This window comes from Engraulis encrasicolus, chromosome 21, assembly GCF_034702125.1.
Source record: "Engraulis encrasicolus isolate BLACKSEA-1 chromosome 21, IST_EnEncr_1.0, whole genome shotgun sequence".
In the NCBI taxonomy this organism is placed as follows: Eukaryota; Metazoa; Chordata; class Actinopteri; order Clupeiformes; family Engraulidae; genus Engraulis; species Engraulis encrasicolus.
Genome location: NC_085877.1, coordinates 8,217,477 through 8,239,770, shown reverse-complemented (window position 1 = coordinate 8,239,770; position 22,294 = coordinate 8,217,477). Strand labels below are relative to the sequence as shown.

The window sequence follows — 22,294 nt, the reverse complement described above, 5'->3', positions numbered from 1 at the left end:
CACACGAACACATGCACACATACACACACACACAAACACAGACGTGCACACACACACGTCCATCGTCCATCACACATGCGTGCAACCTCGGGCAGCCCACCAACAATTTGACTCATCTGCCGTTTATATAAGCACTTGGTTCAGGGAAAAGTTGACCCGGGCCGCCATGGCAACTCTTTAAGGTAAACACGTACAATACGCCTAAAGGTTTGCACAAACAAGAATCACAAGATGTTATTCCTTGGTTGGAGTTCAGATAAATGAAATGTTAATAAAAGATTAAAAAAAATATTTAGGAAGTGGAAGAGGAGTGTCAGGTACTGGCCGTACTTGGTGCTTTTTACGTAAATATGTCATAAATTTGCAGTGCTGACCATTCAACACACATTCAAAAGTCAACATGCATCTGAGGGAATGGAAATGCTTTCACGTTAGGCCTACTGGTAAATTACAACAGAAGAGACAAGAAACACCTGTTGGTTGATCAGATGTTACCTGATTGGTCGGGTAAGAAGACAGTTTGTGTTCATTGCTCAAAGACATTTTTTGGGCTCGGACAACAGTGGCGAACGGCATCTATGCCCACACATTAATTAGTAGTCAAGTAGGTTTTATTGTCAATTTCTTAGTAGTAATTGGTGATTGATACGCTGCAATTAATATGGCCCCGACATAGTAAAAAAAACATACAATATGGGAACTGGCTGCTGTTGTGCCACCCTGACGTGTACCACTGCTGAAACATCACTGACCCTCATACAGTACGAATGTCCAAGTAAAATGAGAAGTTGTAAAAAAACTTTAAAAAAACTGGATAAACTGCTTAAGTTATGACATTGTATGACATTGGGGTTAATAAAAGTTGTCTGAAGTGAGGGGTGAAAATGTGGTTTGCCCACTGTAATGCTCTGTTACATTGTAAATGGTGCACTGACTGCATTAATTTAGTGCTTTACGTCACGTAGCACTTAAAACACTTTACATGTGTGCCTCACAATTACTGCCCTATCATTTCAGAACGCAGTATCTTGAAAATCGTCGAAAATGGGTTAAGACCGAAAATTGGCTTTAAAATATCTTCTTTTTCTTGTGTTAAAAATGTTTGGTCCAACTTGGGCCCGTTTTAAAAAAAAAACAATAAAAAACGATTATACTGCGCTTTTTGGTTTTAGGAGGTTAAGTCGTACTAGCCAAGAATGCAGTATATCGCGCAATATACTGCACTTCTCCATTGACACCGTGGTTTTGGTGTAGACAGTAATACCACAACAGAACGCAGTATATTGATTTTTCAGCTAAAAAGTAATGGGAACGTTGTTTTTTTTTTGTTTTTTTCTTGTGTGCATACATTTCCACCCATTAAAAAAGTATTAAAAGTATTAGTGTCATCACCACTTTACCTCCAACACAGTTGCGTGGCCAGAAAGGAAACTTTAAAGCCTTTTTTGTCAGTTTGCCATTTCAAATTATACTGCGTTCTGAAATTGTAGGGCAGATTACCCATTCACACACTAGTGGCAGATGCTGCCATGCAAGGAGCCAACCTGCCATCAGGAGCAATATGGGGTTACAGTATGTGTCGTGCTCATGGAGCTGGATTCTATCCAAAGGCTTACTGTGAGCTGTAGTTACTGGGCTTCTTCACTGACATTTCACTCCTGTTTCCCAGAAGCTTTGTTAGCTTTCAGGTTACAGTGAAACTCTTTAGATAAATATCCCCAGGGTGAATGAGAATATTCACTGCCATTGAGCTGGGTTCTACTGATCTGTTAGGATGATGTGCACTGTAGCTAGGTTATGTTCTACTGATCTGTTAGGATGATGTGCACTGTAGACGTTCTCTGTTCTACTGACAATTTTTGACTACCTTTGACCAGACTGCAATTTTTGACCTCTAAGGCATACCCTTGGTGTCAAACAATGATGTGTGCCTGAAAGGCAGTCCCTTGTGGCAGCATAACTTCACTGATGGTTAGGGTTAGGGAAAGATCTAGGTTTAGGCGACATAGTCAACATGCGATGTGGCAGGTATGCCCTTGGCGTCAGAAATTGCAGCTTGGTCAACGGTAGTCAGAAATTGACGAGTTGTGATGAGACTGTGTTCGCATGAGCTACTCGCGGTCTCGGGTTCTGTTCAATTGACCTGCTAGAACAATGTGCATGAGACACTCATGTCAGAAGGTTCTATTCTACTGACCTGTTAGGACGATGCATGAGCCATTCACGTATGTGGGTTATGCTCTACGGATCTGTTAGGACCATGTGCATGAGCTAGGGATGCAAATGATTAATCGATTAATCGACTTTAATCGACCAATGCATTAATCGATTAAAAAACATTAATCGCAATTAATCGACAATTCAACTGACAAGAGACCCAGAAGAAATGGGCATATGAAGAGTGTGTGTGAAGAGGGTTGTGAATAGTGGGAATATTTAAATCACCTTTAGATTAAAGAATTGAAATAGAATTAATTTAAATGTGGTATTTTATGTACATTTATTATATATTTTTTTAGATTTAGTAGCTTATTTCCGAGAAACATTGAGATTTCGGGGGGGAAATGCCGCTTATCAATTAATCGTAAGTCGATCGATAAGACTATCAACTAATGATTAATGAATTAATCGATAATTTGCATCCCTAGCATGAGCCATTCACGTATGCGGGTTCTGTTCTACGGATCTGTTAGGACGATTTGCATTGCAGCCAGGCTCTTTTCAACTGACCTGTTAGGACGATGTGCATGAGCCATTCACGTAGGCGGGTTCTGTTGATGATGTTCCAGAGCCAGTGGAAATGTGTGAGGATGTAGTGGATGACGTCAGGCCTCGGCTTCAGGAAGTCACGAACTTTAGTCCAGAAATCAGCTGCACAAGACGGTTGGAAGTCACATTTATAGGGCTTTCACACCTGGACCCTTTCAGCCATTTAAGTGAACTCAGACCTGTGACTCAGCATTTTCTGTGCATATGTGAACGCTTCAAAGTGTACCCAGACCCCTTGGAAGTGAACCGTACTGAGACATTCATTGATGTGGTCTCAGTTGGGTTTGCTTATGAGTTGTGACAAGTTACACTTGTGACTAGGTGTAATCACTTCAGAAGGGCTCTAGAGCAGTGGTTCTTAACCTTTTTTTCTTGAAGCAACCCCTTACTTGTGGCCAAGACAAGCCGCGCACCGCCAACCCAAACTTTACATGTTTTGCTAAAAAATGATTTAAGTGATTAATTACAATGATTCTTGCTTTAGACATTAATCAATATTTTAATGACTTTACATGGGGACCAAAACATGCTGTGTTTTGTCTTGATATGGCCTAATTATAATGTTTGGAAGCACAATTTTGGCCACAACCTCAACACAAACAAAATTCCGCGCACCCCCTGAAATCTCTGGCGCACCCCCAGGGGGTGCCCACACCCCAGGTTAAGAACCACTGCTCTAGAGGACTGGGTGTGATCAAAAACAGGACTGACACACTATAAAAGCCTAATGGGACCAGAAAGAGCAGCCGGTTCTTTTTGTAATACACTCACAATATGAACAAAAACAGAACATTTTGCTGTCGGTTCACTTTTTGGTCCACTTAAAGAGGACTGAGTTTGGTTCAATTTAAGAGGACTAGGTGTGAAAATGCCCTTAGAGTAGCCACGTAATGAGAAACAGTCTGCCACCCATGCCAACACGTAAACTCATGAATCCAATCAGTCCAATCAATGGAAATCCAAACTTTCACATTTGTATTTTACAACATGTACAAAGTACATGACACCCAGTGCATACACACATCATGTTAAACGTGCACTATATAGGATAAAGGCCAGAGCAGGTAATGCCACTGTGCCTCTCCTTGAAACTGTGCTGCATATTGACAAATGTTATGTTTTCACAAAGTAATAAACACATTTTTTCAGCTTGCTTTGTTTTTTAAGCTGTTTTGCAGCTCAAGATGTCTATTTCTGGGAAATTCAAACTGGCGGACAAGAAGAAGATCTACCTTTTCATGTATCTTAAGTGCAATTTTCCCAGTCATAATGAATATTTAGAATTATTTTGATGGTGGTGGAAAGTATTCATCAAGAATGCATTTGTGAATTGGCAGCATGAATTATGGAAATAAACGACTAAAAATAGTACACAGTGTACTAGGGCCGTCAACAGTAGCCTAATCGATGCGGCAAAGGATCGCGATCCAGGGCATGGACGATTCAGCATCGATTCGGCCACAAGCTGGATCGATTCAGTGTATTTAAAGAAAAAAAAAAACACAAAACAAAACAAACAATTTTTTTTTTTTTAAATGCAGAATTCAGAAGGGGATAGGTCTGGAGGTCTGAGTACCCGCGCCTCCCATTTTGCCTCTCGTCCCTCCCTGTCTTTTCTTTCAATTTCGGTTGCGCGTGCATCACTGCATACAAAGGGTTGGTGCTGCCCACTCTCTCTCTCTTTCTCTCGCTCCACATGAATTTCACCAACCTCTAACCTATTCAGTGTCTCGTTCTCCATTTCACCAATAATCAACGTCTTTGAAAGTGTGACATGAAATCGGCATTGCGCGTCATACATTTTTGAAACAAATAGGCTATGGAGACAGCACCGCTCGTGCTTATAAATCGACGTGGATCAATGACCATATTCATAGATCGTGCTCTCCACATTAATTTCACCTAGGCCTACCTCTAACCTATTCCGTGTCTCGTTCTCCATTCTCAATAATCAACGTCTTTGAAAGCGTGACATTAAATCGGCATAGCGCGTCATACACGTTTGAAACAAATAGGCTATGGGGACAGCACCGCTCGTGCTTATAAATCGACGTGGATCAATGACCATATTCATAGACCGTGCCCTACATCTGCATGACATGAACCTATGATTGATAATGCAAAAAAGCTTCTGGAATCTTTGTCTTGGAGCACTTTTGTGTCCCCACCAATGTCAAAATCAAAGTTTCGCCCTTGGTGCCCATGCTTTTCAATGATGGGTGACATGTTTAATTTTCCCCGTTGTGGACGAATGGGATAACACAGCTTGGTTTCATTTTTTGAGTCGATCACACATGGAATAATTCACGGGCGTTTTACTGCCATCTGGTTACTTTTCTTGTAGCACCCATCTTAGGTCGAGAAACTGGCACCAAATATCTGGTTTGCAAACTAAGATACCGACCTCCAGAAGAGTAATAACAATACAAAGTAGACCCATGCGTTTACAAAATATCTATAGGCCTATATTGTCCTTAATTTCCCTCGGGCTTAATAAATGATAGCCTAAAACAGGTCATGCTGTTCATTACGCGGTTCAGAAAGCTCCCCGCGCTCGTGTTTGCATTAGAGCTAATGTAACCTCTAGCGCAGCTTTGCCGGTAGGAGGGGGGCGAGACTAACGAATGGCTGAAGTCAGGTCAGGTGTCTAGGTGTCTATAATGGTCGAGACGTGAAGGCATGTGGCAGTCAAATATTTGTTTGCATGGATCTACGTTGATTATATCAAACAAGCTTAGTTGAAATAAGACAACTTAAGATAGGCCTAAGACAATTTTTTCAGCTCACCTGCTAAGGTTTTGTCTATGAATTCATTATTTTAAGAGCAAAGAAATCCTGCACACTGTCCATTCCACCAACAAACTTTAATACATTGTTTCGGTCATCCGACCTTCTTCATGTTGTATTAAAGTTTGTTGGTGGAATGGACAGTGTGTAGGATTTCTTTACACTTGAATGACAACCCCACTGGGATAATATCCTATGCACCTGCCCACCTACAGAGGTGTGCAAAAGCGTCTTCTTGAACAATTATTTTAAGAGCACCATACCGATTTTTAAACACTAGTTACAGTGATTTTTTATTCACATTTTAATGAACATTCCTTATATGTAGCCTAAGCTAAACAAAACATTTCAAAATGTTTCAACGGATGAATATTATGTGCGGAAGTTGAAATGATTAGATAAAAATGCAGAGAGCATAATATATACAAGGACTAGGAACTTTAAGGAGTTAACTGCGCGTCTCCAGGAGAAGCAGTGGTCAGGAAGCGAATGATTCAAACAGGTTCCTTACTTGGAAAACTATGCATCCCCGGCAGATATTAGGTCATTTTTACTCCATTAGTAGCTATTTTAATCAGTTCATGTGTGTTTTCAAACTGTTAAGACAAATATTAAAGCTCAACTATAATTTCAAGACAATGTCAAATGGATTTATTATACGGGTATTGTGAGTGAAAATTGGTACTTTGGGTCGGAAGATTTCATCCGTGTAAGTAATTACACTTTTCTCAAGGTGTCAGTCACAAAGCACAAGTGGCATTAAACAATAAATAAGCAAACAGGAACTTGTATTCAGATTAACTTGCCTTCTTCGTGGTTCATATTCAGTGCTTTACTGCATTTGTTTTTGGAAAAATGTAAAAAAAAAATGTGTTTTTTTTGTGTGCAAAATCGTTAAAGGGGGGGCTAATACTAGTGTAGGGGGGCTAAAGCCCCCCTTAAATAGGGCTAACGACGGCCCTGAGGCTGGCAGTTTAAAAATGAATCTGTTTCGGACAAGGATGGGGCCGCGCGTCTTGGTCGTGACAGGTATCTTCGATATGGAGGAGGTATAGAATGTAGTAATCTATGGGAGGAGGGCATTGAGGTCTATTTTGATAAGGTGGTTGACAAACGAATCACTGTTGGCTGCGGTTGTGTTGTGTTGAGCCCACACAGTCGCCTCTTTCTTTTTCTTTAATTGCACATTACAATAATATTAATGTTTGAGCTCAGGCCTGGTGGGGTGCGAATGTTGTGAACAATAACAGACAATTAAGCTAAATGTTTATAACATCAAACATAGCCTATGGGTAGAGGACCTCGACATAACCCCGTCACAAACTTTGTGCTCCGTCCCTGCGCATCGCAATGCATCGTTGAATCGGATCGGATCGGATCGAATCGAATCGTTACCCTCCGGATCATAATTGGATTGAATCGTGAGAGCATTGACGATCCACACCACTACAGTGCACCTTTAAACAACCAAAAGAAAGTAACAACACAATTCCTCCAGAGTGTATACCGGCCCTTTCATGACATGTTGGAATGGACTCAATGGCTTTGGTTGAAAATGTGAAACCTTTGTGAATGGATAGATTAACTGTAAATCTGTTGCTTTCAATTTGATCACACATGCAAACATGATCACACATGAGTTGTATTTTACTCACGAATGGTGCAGTTCTCTCCACTGTAGCCAGTGCGGGTGCAGTCACAGTCATAACCGCTCAACCCAGATCTCACACAGACTCCCATGTTGTGGCACGGATAGTTGCAACAGGGGTTTACTGAAATACACAAGACACAGCTGATATAGGAGGTTACCCAAACATTATTTTACTTACTATGACGATGATTATTATGATTACCATCCTTTATAAAGGGTAAAACAACTTGTAAACAGACACCAATGTATTTCTTTACATAAAACCTTACATTCACATGCAACCTGTATGACCACCCATCATAAATCACTTCGCAGTTTTCAAGTCTGGAATGTGATGAATGCACTTACTTTTCAATTGCATTAGGTTATGTGTAGGAGTGGTAACGTCAACACAACCAGATGGTCTTCCCCAAAAGCACACCACTATGGGGAAACATTTAACCAGGTGTACCATGTAATGGCACATAGTACGAAGTTGCGTGTGGCCCATGTCTAACTCAGAGACAGTGGAGTGGATTGTCCCATTGAGACTAAGTGTCTTTTCAGCCAGGGACTGGCAGCCAACAAAAAATTCCAGACGCAGACAGATACATTAACACATAATAGGGAAAATAAACTTACATAAAACATTAGCACATAATGAGGAAAGAAACAAAATGTACATAATAACACTGTGGCAGATAATACTCCAGACTGAAAGGAAATTCTCTTTTGGAACCCTTCCATGCGTTCTGTTCCTCTTTGCCACATGTGCTGAACTGTGATAACTCAGATATTACTCCAGATAGGAGTCTTTGGAGGAGAAACTCCACAGCACAACACATTTTTGTTCAACTGAAAACAGCTGTTTATGTGGATAATGTCACAGACTATTCTAGACAACAGCCTCATGGAAGACAAGTTGCATCATATAGTAAACAACTAAATGCATGCACTCTACTTAAGTGCGTAGGAACTAAAACACTATCAATCTTCCACAGCAGGTTGGAAAGCAGAAGTGTCTTTTGATTAGTCTCCCTTTGAACAACAGATCAGAGTAATTCACTACTGCAATAATGCAATAATACTACATGGAGAGCCAACTGGAAATCATAATGCCCTAAAACCAAAACGTTTCTTATTTTTTTCTAAATTATTTTAGCCTCCTACTGCAGCTCATGAAACAGAGGCCAACTAGCTGAGTTAGCGTGAAATGTTAGTAAACCTCCCTCCCAAAGCCTTATACAGCATCGGACTGGTCCTTTAGCTCAGCGATGTCGTGCTGTGGCCCCTATGCCCATACTGTTGCATTGTCTAAGAGGTGGCGAGTTGGAGACCCGATGGGACGGACCAGGGCTGGACTGGGGGAGAAATAGGGCCCGGGCACTTTTGGCTCAAAGGCCCCCCCTCATAATTAGTGACGCAGAACTGACTCACTGGTGTTATTTTTTTTACATTTCTGAAAATAGGGGCCCACAAGGGTGCAGGGCCCACCGGGAAATGCCCGGTATGCCAGATGGCCAGTCCAGCCCTGGGTCGGGCTGCACAGGAATAGCTCAGTCACACTGGTGCTGTGACCCCGATGGGAGTGAGGTGTAGGGGGGTGAGTGCAACGGAGGCCAACTAGCAGAATGTGGCATGGAATATTACTAAACCTCCCTCCCGAAGCCTCATACAGTATCAGTAGCGCTGGGCAATCAGACTGGTCCTTAAGCTCAGCGGTATCGTGCTGTGCCTCCCATACCCGAACTGTTGCGTTGACTAAGGGGTGGCGAGTTCAAGACCGAGGGGCGGACTGTGCAGGAACATCTCAGTCACATAAGAATAGATTTTCTTTCTGTTTGTGGCATTTACCCTCCTAATGTGTGAAATTTGAAATGTTGCACCAGATGACAACACACAGGTGTGGGTATGTTGTCCAAACCACCTGCCAAATTTCTCTAACATCGTCAATCTCAGAAGCTGTTGTTAAACATGGTGATGATACATTTCTCAAGAGCACATCTGTAGTATCCCATTACTTGTTATATGGTGGCAAGGCTTTGGCAAGTAGACTACTGTGGCACAGGTTAGAGCATGCTACCCAGGTTTGACCTGCAGGTCTTTGTCTTGGCCATGAAAGGTGGGCATTACAACACATCCTATATACAAGCCACAGAGATTAAAAGATGATTTGATATGAACCTGAATGAATTGAAGATATTGTTTGCAGAGCTATGCATTGCCAAGTCAATACATGTTTGCTGAGCTATGCACTGCCAAGTCAATGCAGTGACGGAATTTTAAACCACAGCACATTTGGACCAGCATCTAACAGAGTTTTCACACCTGGTCCCTTTCAGCCGGCTAAAAGAACTCAGAGTAGTGACTCAGCATTTTTGCCGCATATGTGAATGCTCCAAAGCGTACCCAGACCCCTCAGAGGCGAACCGTACTGAGACCTTGGTTGATGTGGTCTCAGATCGGTTCGCTTATGAGTTCTGACGAATTACACTCGTGACTAGGTGTAATCAATTAGAGAGGGCTCTAGAGCAGTGGTTCTTAACTGGAATAGCCTTGTGACCCACATTTTTCAATGGTTACTACGTTGTGACCCAATATTTTGTCGCACCATCGGAGTCTTCAAATAATTATCAAAAATTCTTCAGGACTGCTTTGAAACCACAGACTGGGACATTTTCAAAACAACTGCCACCCACAGCAATCACATTGACATTGAGGAGTACACAGACACCGTGACCTCCTACATCACAAAATGCATCGATGATGTTACAGAAATAAAACACATCACTACCAGGGCCAACCAGAAGCCATGGTTCACAGGAGACGTTCACCGACTGCTGAGGGCCAGAGACAAAGCCTTCAGAGCAGGAGACGTAGCTGGCCTAAAGACAGCAAGGGCTAACCTGTCCCAGGGCATCAGGAAAGCAAAAAAGGAATACTCAGACAAAATAACAACACACTTCAAAGACAGCAGAGATGCACAGAGCCTGTGGCAGGGCATACAGGCCATCACGGACTATAAGCCTGCACCACGAAGCTGTGACAACAACACCTCTCTGCTAAACGACCTGAACAGTTTCTTTGCCCGCTTTGAAGCACAAAATGACACTCACCCACAGAAAACTCCCCCTCCCCCCCCATGATCAACCCCTTTACCTGTCCTCTGCCAGTGTTAAGAGGACACTGGCCACCATCAACCCACGCAAAGCAGCTGGCCCAGACAACATACCAGGCCGAGTGTTGAAGGATTGTGCAGAAGAGCTGAAGGATGTCTTCACAGACATCTTTAACATCTCTCTGGAGCAAGCAGTCATCCCATCACTTTTCAAAGCTGCTACCATCATACCTGTGCCGAAGAAAGAAATCATCACCATCATGCTTCAATGACTACCGTCCTGTAGCACTGACGCCCATAATCATGAAGTGCTTCGAACGGCTAGTCCTGTCACACATCAAAGCCACCCTACCCCCCACCCCAGACCCCTACCAGTTCGCATACCGAGCCAAGCGATCCACGGAGGATGCAATTTGCTCTGCCCTCCATCCAGCCCTCACCCACTTGGACAATAAAGACTCATATGTGAGAATGCTGTTCATTGACTTCAGTTCAGCATTCAATACCATAATACCACAACAACTCATCAGAAAACTGGACAAACTAGGTTTCAGCACCTCCCTCTGCAACTGACTGCTGGACTTCCTGATGCAAAGACCACAAGCAGTACGGGTAGGGAATAACACCTCTAGCACCCTGACCCTGAGCACGGGGGCTCCGCAAGGTTGTGTTCTCAGCCCCCTGCTGTTCACGCTGCTGAAACACGACTGCACAACGACCCACAGCACTAACCATCTAGTGAAGTTTGCGGATGATACAACACTGGTGGGCCTCATCACCAAGGGCGATGAGACTCACTACAGAGAAGAAGTAGACCTGCTGGCCAGATGGTGCAAAGACAACAACCTCCTGCTGAATGTCAACAAGACCAAGGAGATTGTTGTCAACTTCCAAAGGGTCCAAAAACAACTGCCACCACTGACCATCGACGGCGATGCTGTGGAGAGAGTGAGCAGCACCAAGTTCCTTGGAGTGCACATCAGCGACGACCTCTCTTGGACCACCAACACTACATCACTGGCGAAGAAGGCCCATCAGCGTCTCTACTTCCTGCGCAAACTAAAGAAGGCAAGTGCTACACCCTCCATCATGACAACATTCTACAGAGGAACCATAGAGAGCGTCGTGTCCAACTGCATCACAGTGTGGGGAGGAAGCTGCACGGAGAAAAACAGGAAGACACTCCAGCGTGTTGTGAACACAGCGAAGAAGATCATTGGAGTACCACTCCCCTCCCTGCAGGACATTTACACTGCACGCCTCACCCGGAAAGCACTGATCACTGAAGCACTGATCATCAAAGACACAAGCCACCCTGCACACAAACTGTTCAGCCTCCTGCCCTCTGGAAAGAGGTACAGGCGCCTCCGTTCCCGTACCACCAGGCTGGCGAGCAGCACAATGCACCAAGCGATCAAGATGCTGAACACTCAACCCACTCTCCCTCCACTGTCAGCCTCTAGCCAGCAAGGCCACTGACAACCCCCCCCATCCCCCCACCACCATATCTGCGACTGAACATTCCACCTGCACTACTATACTCGTGACTGAACTTTCAACCTGCACTAACTCAAAACATGCACACACACACACACACACACACACACACACACACACACACACACACACACACACACACACACACACACCAACACACGCACACACAAACACACACAACACACAAGCACACTGCACTTTCTGCACTAAACCCAAACATACACACACTGGCACACACACACACACACACACACACACACACACACACACACACAGACACACGAACACACACACAAGACGCCACACCGCACCTTCTACCTGCACTAAACACATACACACACATACACACACACACACAACACACACACACACACACACACACACACACACACACACACACACACACACACACACACACACACACACTGCTGCTGGTGTACTTGACAGACCTTTTTTTAATATTTATTTTCTTCAAAATGCTACTATTACCATGTCAGAACGCTATAAAGGACTTTTTTTAGGAAAAGCACAAAAGCACAACAGATACCTCTTAATGTATGTCCTCTACAAGTCTTCTGTTGTCTAGTCTTGCACTTTAAATGTCTGTATGAGCACTGTCTATGTCCATACTGTCTTAAGTCCATGTATAAGTACTGTCTATGTCTATACTGTCTATGTCCTTACCTAGATTAGTCTATGTCTAATGGGAAAGCAAGAAATGTAATTTCAAATTCTTTGTATGACCAGTGCATGTAAAGAAATTGACAATAAAACCTACTTGACTTGACTTGACTTGAAAAATATATCCATGCATTTGAAAATATATCCAATGCATTTGTATGTCTATTAACTAATGGAGAGGAGTTTGACTCTCTCTTGGACATCAGTCATGTATTCAATACCGCATCTTGGTTAAATTTCATTCATACATTTCTACACCACAGCTCTGCGACCCACCCAGGACCCCTTCGTGACCCACTTTTGGGTCCTAACCCACCAGTTAAGAAACACTGCTCTAGAGGACCGGATTTGATTTAAAAAAAGAGTGACACCATAAAAGCCTACCAGGACCAGCCAGTTATTTTTGAAATACACTCACAATATGAACAAAAACAGTGCTTTTGCTGTCGGCTCGCTTTTTGGTCCACTTTAAGAGGATTGAGTTTGGTTCACTTAAAGGGGACCAGGTGTGAAAACCATATTAGACAGCCACAAAGCCAGTATTATTGATGCAGACATTTTTCAAACAGAGTGACAAGCATCAGAAGCTGCAGTCAAATGTATTTTTTTTAAGACGACTGAGATCTGTACTATCTGTGTAGCCTGCATAACACAGGTCAAAGCATGTGTCCCAGGTCATGTGTCCCCGTGTCTTGACAGCCACAAAACCACTGTTGTTGGAACTTTTTTTTTCAAACCGGATGACGAATGTCATAAGCTGTGGAGATAAAAAAAAATTGAGGTGATTTTACTGCCATTTGTTTTGGCAACTGTTAAAAGTAGCCCACATGACACAGGTCACAGCATGTCTCCCAGGTTTGACCTGCATGAGATGTGGGTATTTCACCACATCTTGTAGATAGGCCACATAGATTAAAAGATATTGTGATATAAGTCTGAATGAAAAGCATACCTGTGGTTTTGGGGGCCTATGGATTGTGTTGATGGCAATTTTGCAACCACTGGATGGGCTGACATTCACCAAATTCAAACCACAGCTCATTAACATTTGCATCTTATATCTAAGGCAGATAGTCACACTTCCAGTATAATCGAAACAGCAAGACTTTTCACTTTTCAGATCTTTTTCGCTAGCCTTAATCAACACAGATTTATTATTGCTCAACTCCGAGAACTTTTAGTTAAAGCAACACTTATGTGACTGTAAAGCCACTTTTTTGCCTTAATTTATCACGGTCAAAATCACTTGGGTAAATAAAAACTCTACTGGACTGAAATGCCCGGTAAATTTAGGGGAAAATACTCTCTCACACACACACTCTCTCAAGTCTCTCATGCCAAAGACAGATTTCCTAATCGTCTTGTAAATTCTGAGCAAGTCTAAACATTCCTGAAAAGGTACAATTAGTGATAAATTATAGGCATTGCATTCTGTTGCAGTGGGAGTGTACAGTATATCACTTGTCAGACTCAAAGCACTGAGGTACCATCCATAAAATGCTGTGCAGTGCAAAACATAACATGCCATGGTAACCCTGAACTATTACATTATCATTATTACCAACTTCAACTAAATGGAAATTCTACACTTCACTTTTTCTTTCAAAAGTTTTATGGTAAACAGTTCAGTGAGCACTGGGTAACCCTAACACTGCATGACATGACATTGCATGACATCACATGACGTTGTTAGCTCGTGCAATGACACAATACTACAGCTATGCAATGCTTTAACATGAAACATCTGTAGCCTTCAACCTCATGACAACCCTAGGAGAGCTTACATAGGAGTGCTAACAGGGCGTAGGCCTCTACTAATGACAAGCTTGCCGACCTGGGGTAGAAAAGTTTGGCCATCATTTCATTACCTCAGTGCATACAATAAAGCTCAATATGATCACTGACTACAGTGAAGTTTGTGATCAGTCAATATGACCATTACTTTTTACAAGTTTTAAGCAGTTTTTTAAATTACAAGTCACCTTTTAAACGTATTTCCATAACATATTATTGGTCTTACTCAAAGCTGTATTCAAGCTTACTATTAAATATACCACTTTTCTCATTATTGCCTTGCTTAGACACAATTGACGTACATGCCTAACACACACTCTGACTTCATGTCATGTTCAGGCCACGCTCCTCGAAGGCTCTGGTGTAATCTGATTGCTATCAGCAAACTGGAATATTATAAGGCTTCCGAAGGCTGCCCATGGAAGCAATCCAAGTTGACTGGGTCTGGAAACATGAAAACATACCAGGTCAAGTCAATTCAATGAATAAATCTCTTGCAAATGCAAGTTTTGTAGTGTTTACAACAAGGAGGATATTTATTTGGACTCTGAGATCAACATTTATTTAGCTTTAGTCCTTCTCGTAATCTCTACCAACTTGCCCTGCCCTGAGAGATGATACATCACATAATACCTTCACCCCTCTGCCTATTCCCACGGCTGAGAACAAACATTATTTTTTGTGGAGGGGAGAAGGTCAGAGACGGTGAGCAAGAGGGTGAGAGGGAGACCAGTGAGTGAGAGGGAGGTAGTGCCTGTCTCTGTAACACGAGAAAAGGAAATGAAGGGGGGAAAGGAGGGGCCGGGGGGCTTGTGTGCTGAGAGAAGATAATGTTGGAATTGGCAGAGCAGATCCAGGGACAACGTAGGCCTCATTTATACCACAAGCGATGCATAAGCATGGCAGCTGTGGCTGCAGACCCTTTTTACTTAGCCAAACAGATGAGATTATAAACACAGCCACAAGTTCTGTGCCGCTCAATCCATGCCGGTGAGGTCCCCTAACTCAGGGGTTCCTAAACTTTACCACGACAAGGCCCCCTATACACCAGTAGATTCCGGCCAAGGCCCCCCATTTTGCCACACTATTTTTTTTTCAACCATACTCTGTCTGTGTCAGTGCCCCAATGGGGTATATAACAAAATGATAATGGTAGTTATTTTCAAAGATGCAATAGATTATTACCTCCACCAAGGACGTTATATTTTTCGGTTGCGTTGGTTTGTCTTCTGTTTGTCTGTCTGCCTGTTTTTCAGCAGGATGACTCAAAAACTCATTAACGGATTTGGATGAAACTTTGTGGAGTTGTTTGAAAAGACCAAAGGTCCAAGTGATTCAATTTTGGTGGTGATCCGGATCACGAACCAGAACTATTTTTTTTAACAATAGATTTAGATTTTTTTTTACAATTCCTCATCATTGCTAGCCTGGAAATCAAGACGCCCCTAGTGACCGCAAATTGAATTTGCGGGACAGGGCAAATTTTGGCATTCCAGTTTCTAACTCCACAAAAAGAGTTGAAACTTAAAATAAAAATAGGGTGTAACAGTCAAATGTTCTATCAAACAGCTTCCTTGGTGGAGGTCTGCACTCTCAGAGTGCATTTCTAGTTTTAATACAGTTCTTAACTAATGGAAATATTGTTTAGCTTATTTTTGATTGATTTTGATGTATCTAGTTATAAAGTGTATTCAATTGCCTCTATTGTTTTTTCTGCCAACCTGCCGCGGTCTAGCAATCCCTCGTGGCCCCCCAGGGGTCCCTGGCCTCCACTTTAAAACCACGGCCCTAGCTAACTACTATATGGCCAATTATTTCCATTGCTATTAAACTAAATGGTTAAATTAAAATGGCATCCGGTTTCCACAGTCAATACAAATGTACACTAGTACACTCGCAACGTGGACTCACTTCTCAGACACCTACTGAGGTATGAGCGATACCATCACAGAACTGAAACTTTGTGCAGCATCACAAGTAGTTTGGGAGGGCCAAGGCTAACATCGTATCTATGGACTGAAGCAAAATCTGATACTACGACATAATTAAATTGAAGCAAAGTGTGCCAACCTAATTAACCATTCCCTAACAGATGTCAAACATAGCAAGTCAACGACATAATAATAACTATTACTAATTTGCTGTTCAGCAAAACTTTGGCTTGGAATCAAGAAAACCGCAATCTGACAGTTAAATTACAAAGGTTGACACATGTTTACTTTTAACCTTCTAAAGACAGAACATTGTAAACTTACCTCTACAGAATTTTGGCCTGAGGAGGCTATTGAGGTGCTCAGGATTCAATTCTGAGGGGATTTGAATTTCAGGGAATGGTCAGCGTGGCTAGACTAACTTGTTGGCGACTTGGAGAATCCCAGATAGGTGGGCCCAGGCTGAAAAACTTAGGGACCTTGGCAACAATTACATTTAATGCCTACAGTGTTTTCTACAATGAACAATATGAGAGGCTAAATTGAGGTTAAACTCGCTTTAGTCATGTGCAGTGACACCATTGTGTTGGTCAGTTCATCTGTCAGTCGGAAATCAAAAACTTTTTTTTTTTTGCTGATGTTTGCACGTGACGTTAGTCTGATGACCTTGTTCAGAGCTGAAGATCGATGTCTGGTCAATAATCTTCACTGCTGAACAGTTTTTAGTTGCTGGAGATTTATAGGCCTACATGGCTGTATTGTGCATCATGTAGGACTAAGGAATTCATTGAGCTACAAACTTTCTGTGGGCCAGGAATTTGGGGAAAAAAAAGAGTTCTTAATGACGCAGATGCGGAACTCAGAATGCAGTGGCATTTTCCCCACAAGGTGACCTGTGTGTCCTGTGCCTGAAGCATCATCCTATCCTCCAATTACAGCACTCCCTAAACACGGTATAGGGTGTATAGGTGAATTAGCCATGTCTTACCATACTGTTAACACACCAGTCATCGTACTTTTCAACCAATCTACCAAGTTCCAACCCAGTGGCGGAATAACTGTACACAGGCCCCAGGGCAAAATACTTATAGGACCCCCTACATGGCCTGACAAGATCACAATTGGGCCCCCACCTCCAATGGAAGAGTGCCCTAAGTCCAGGGGCAAATGCCCTGCTCGCCCTCCGGCCCTGTTCCAACCATTCTCAGAGTAGAGGACTCTGGGTACTCTTTGGCACATTGTCTGCATACAGCAGGGGTGTCAAAGAAAAATTCACAATGAGCCAAAATTAGAATCTGGAACAAACTCGTGAGCTGAACCCAATATACACTCACCAGCCACTTCATTAGGAACACCTCTCTAGTGCTGGGGTGGACCCCCTTTTTCCCTTCAGAACTGCCCAAACTGCCTGCAACAATACTTGGGTAGGCTGTGGCATTCCAATAAAGATAAATTGGTACTAATTGGCCCAAATTGTGCTAAGAAAATATCTTTATGCCATTATATCCCCAGCCTGAAACATTGATGTAAGGCGGGGTTGACCCATGTTTTCATGTTGTTGACGCCAAATTCTGACCATTCCACCTGAGTGTTGCAGTTGATATCAAGACTCATCAGACCAGGCAACGTTTTTCCGATCTTCTAGTGTCGTTTATGGTGAGCCTGTCCAAATTGTTGCCTCATTTTCCTGTTCTTAGCTGACAGGAGTGGCACCAAATGTGGTTTTCTGCTGCAATAGCCCATTTGCCTCAAGATTTGATGTCCTGTTTAATCAGGGATTCTCTTATGCATACCTCGGTCGGTTGTAATGAGTGGTTATTGGACTTAATGTTGCCTTTGTATCAGCTCAAAACAGTCTGGTCATTTTCTTCTGACCTCTACCATCAACAAGGCATTTTTGAACACAGAATCGCTGCTCATTGCTTTTTTTTCTATTTCATACCATTCTTTGTAAACCCTAGAGATGGTTGTGTGTCAATATCCCAGTAGATCAATATTTTCTGAAATACTCAAATCAAGCCCTTTCAGCTTCATATCCATGCCATGTTCAAAGTCATTTAAATAACCTTTCTTCCCCATTATGATGATCGGTTTGAACTGCATCAGATCATCTCAACCATGTCTACATGCAAAAATGCATTGAGTTGCCACCATGTGATTGGCTGATCAGAAATTTGCCTCAATGAGCAGGTGATCCTAATGTAGTGGCCGGTGAGGGTATATATCTTTTTTAATTGACTAAAATTGTGCGTGCATATACTCAAATGCACATTTCACAAATACTCATTCCCATCGTATGGTAGTTCAAATATAGGCTACCTGCACACCCTTGTATGTGAGATGTTACACTGGCCTTCGACCAATTTCATTTCTGCAACACACCAAAGTGAATGTTCAAGTCTTGTTACTATACACATTTGAAATTATCTCGCTGGCCAAATAAAATGATCTTGCAAGCCAAATAAAATAGGACTCCATATGGCTCCCAGGCATATGACATCATTGGCATACAGCATGCCGTTTGGTGAGCAAGACACCGACTGTCTGTGTGTTCAAGCCCAAGGCACCTTCTCTGGAAAATGTACAGGTGCTGGTAAGCTTTTAGTTTTCTCACAGCAAAAATGGTTGTAGCATTAAGGCCAAGAGGGCCAACCATAGTATATAGGTCTATATATATTGAATTATACACTTGATTCAATAAATGTCTATATTCACCCCAAGTCGCCATAAACAGCCTGCATAGAAGGCTGTGACTAACACATGATAAAATATAGGCCTACAACTTCCTGTGCTTCCCCCCAGTTGAACAATGATATGACCTAGGGACCAAAAAATGAATGAAATGTGGTTTTGGTCCTGCAAAAATACAGATAAGCCAACTATCACATTTTGTCAGCTGTGGCACACTACATGACATGGTGACAGCCATTCATTAGGAGAGACATAGTAGCCTACCCTCATCCTGTGATGCATGATGCCAATTTCACTTTTCTGCCAAAACCCTCTGGTAGGCCTACAGATCCTTCCCCTGAAAACTAACACAAGGCAAATACTGATCATCCTGATAGTGTCCAGTTCAAGAAGAGGCCTGTTTATGTAAATCAAAAAGTGGTGCTTGACAGAGACGTCTCATAGGCTAGACCTATGCGCCTTACACAGTTTTCCAAGAAAACATGTATTTAATTCATAACATTAGGCTACTTAATGTTATTAATTGATTGTTATAAGACGTTACTTACCATTGTGATTAGAGACGGTCTGAACTTTCTCAGCGGGAATCAACTGTCTGTGTGACAGTAGAATTATTGTGCAGGTCTGCAACAAGCTCCACGCGCCTAATACTGATGAGGAAGAACAGCATCCAATGTAAAAGACGTTGAGTTCAAAAGTAACCTCCTATTTATTGAGAATTCAAACATGATTAGTTACCCTTCATTGTAGCCTTTTAAATCAACTGTCGCATACGTTCGTTGCGTCTTCTCTCAGCGCTGTCCTTGTGGATTGAAACAAAATGTAACATAATAGTCCAACACAATCAATGTGTAGATTTATTGGTTCTTGGGTATAAAAATCCAGGCACGTCGACGTCGATAAGGTGTCGGAGGAGCTCAAACTTTCCGCCGGTGAACAGCAGTCCTCCAAAATATGCGCGAGGAAAAAGGAAAGGGTGGCGCAAGTCTGTCAAGGTAAAGTTGTGAAATCTTGTAGAAAAGAACCCGTAGCGCGTGCCGAGATCTTCATCATGATGCTGAGTGGTCTCCAACTCGCATCGACACGAAATTACCCGGAGCTGTTGTCGTTAAAGTGTAAGCTTCTTCTTGGGAAACATGTGTTGCCATCATTATTTATCAAACACCGCAAGATCGTCTGTGTGTGGTATTGAAGACTTCCCCAAGGCATGTGCAATTCTGAGGAAATGCCGTTCAGTTACCTCTACCGTTATTAAATAGGTCTGGGCATGTTCTGCATCGAAATAATAGAAGCCAACCTTCCCGGTGGAGAAACCCTCAGTCACTATTTCACCCTGCTACTTTCCATCCCCAAAAACTGTCGCGAGAAACATCGGGTTGTGTCCGTGTATTCTCTGTCTATGTGATTGGTTTGTGGATGCTCTAGTTCACCAAATTCCTCAGATGTTTCTGAGTTGACATAAGACATGACTGTGTGTTTGTTTATCATTTTGATGTGTGCATTATAGGCCTACTTGAAAGCTTAACATTTCAGATGACGTTATCAGGAGCCAAAGCTGTCTGTGGTAGGCTATAAGTGACCTTTTTTTTTGTTCTGTGTGACTTTTCACTGGATTTTTAAAAATGCATTTTTACTGAAAATGTTCAATGTATTTGTGACAAGCTTGTCAGTGAACAGTAATCCATTGGTTTATTTTTTGGCAGTTTATGAACTTATTGCTTTCTGTGCCTGCCAAAATAGGGCCTAAAACGCATAAAACACATCCTGTTTGAACAGTGGTGTAGTCTACTTTTTTGAAGTGGGTATACTGTATATTCAAGCATTTTTTGAAGTGGGTATACTGTATATATTTATGCTATTCTAAATAATGGATCAATCAATTTTAAGTGGGTATACTGAAATCCCTAAAATTTAGAAGTGGTATACTCCGTACCTGCGTTCTACGTAGACTACACCACTGTATTTGAATAGAGCTTTGCACTTACCTGATCTTGAATGCCCCACGTTGTTGACACTTACTCCCTCAGGAAATGTTTTGTTTTAAGCCAACACATAGCAAAATTAAATGTGATGGAAAATAAAAGCTGTTTCAAATTCTTTTATTGACTTATATCACCCATAGTAGACCATTGTTCCTCAACAAAATTGGATGCACTGTTTCTTGGCTTCATTCATCAGATAGCCTATTATTTATTTAGTGTGTGTTTTTTTCCCTAACATATTACACAGTATGTGTTAAGAAGCTTCTTAAAAATGGTGTCATCATGAACAGGGTGAACAAGTCAGCTCTCATGACATGTTTTATTGGAAGTGTCATTCTTGGCAGGATTTCCTGCAGCTGTGACACAGGTTGTGCGAGTACTCAGCATGAGTGCAAGTGCGGATTGTGACTTTCCCATGGTAAGTTACAATGATATGCCAATCTTTGATGTTCTTAAACTTGTTAACCACCGTCACCCCCCCTCCTCCCACACACAAACACACACACACACACACACACACACACACACACACACACACACACACACAAACACACACACACACACACGTCACATGAGCTTATAGCCTACCTGTGTGCATTGGATAAATTATGTGTGACACTTGTGTTAATATTGTGCACGTCATCCCAAATCCAATTCAATGTTTGTTTTTCCGCTCCTCAGCACAGAGATCAGAGATTCCTGCTGATGTATAGGGGACACGACACAAGCAAATTCATGTTGGGAACAGGTTGGCTCTTGTGCACACAATGGAATTCTTCTCTGCCATGCAGGGCCCCTGTCCCAGCGCTTTGAGTGCACCAAAAACGATGGGGTGAAAGCGCTGAGGCATGGAAGTTTGGCACAACAAAGAGGGAATGTTTGAGCACACATTGAATAACATCATCTGTGAGGTATTGGATAAAGCCAGGTTTAGTGAATTGAGTGTCATCTGTGTTGTAGCCTAATTTACCTGTAGAAAAGCTTGGTTTTGGGATGGTGATCCTAATCCTCTGCTGGCGGGTTTCCAGGGTTAGTTCAATTTGTTTAGTTTTTTTACCCCAGCGGTCTATATTCCATCAAGCAAGCCCACTGCAAAGTCTGGCTGATGTTGACGAACCTGGTTAAATGGAAAGAGAGGTCTTATTCATGGCTCATGGTAGCCATTAACATGCTCTGGAAGTGTTACAAAGAATGTTCAAACAGAACAGAGCAGATCCTTCTCTTTTTGTGCATGTTTTTCTTAAACAAAACTAGGCCCATCACCCTTGACCAGCCCCATGGCCTCAGGGACAGATACTCCCCTAGCATTTTGCTGATAGGCTGCCCCTCTGCAATGGTAGGAGAAGTACTAAAACCAACAGCTAATCAGTGTTGCCAGATTGGGCTGCAGAAAGGCATATTCCATTTTGATGGT

General features: G+C 42.4%; 1 protein-coding gene across 2 annotated transcripts in view; it reads right to left on the bottom strand.

Annotated features, from left to right (window-relative positions):
* Positions 1-20,126, bottom strand: part of ptgs1 (prostaglandin-endoperoxide synthase 1) — a 30,943-nt gene extending 10,817 nt beyond the window's left edge. Inside the window, exons 1-4 of one of the 2 annotated variants that reach the window (XM_063187480.1) lie at positions 19,637-20,126; positions 19,447-19,548; positions 7,212-7,328; positions 2,731-2,871 (exon numbers count right to left, since the gene is read on the bottom strand). In XM_063187480.1, the coding sequence (XP_063043550.1) occupies positions 2,731-2,871; positions 7,212-7,328; positions 19,447-19,548; positions 19,637-19,643 (367 nt within the window). In that variant the 5' untranslated portion in view covers positions 19,644-20,126. The remainder of the gene's footprint in view (positions 1-2,730; positions 2,872-7,211; positions 7,329-19,446; positions 19,549-19,636) is intronic. The other variant, XM_063187481.1, reaches the window with a different exon arrangement.
* Positions 20,127-22,294: the final 2,168 nt, after the last annotated feature.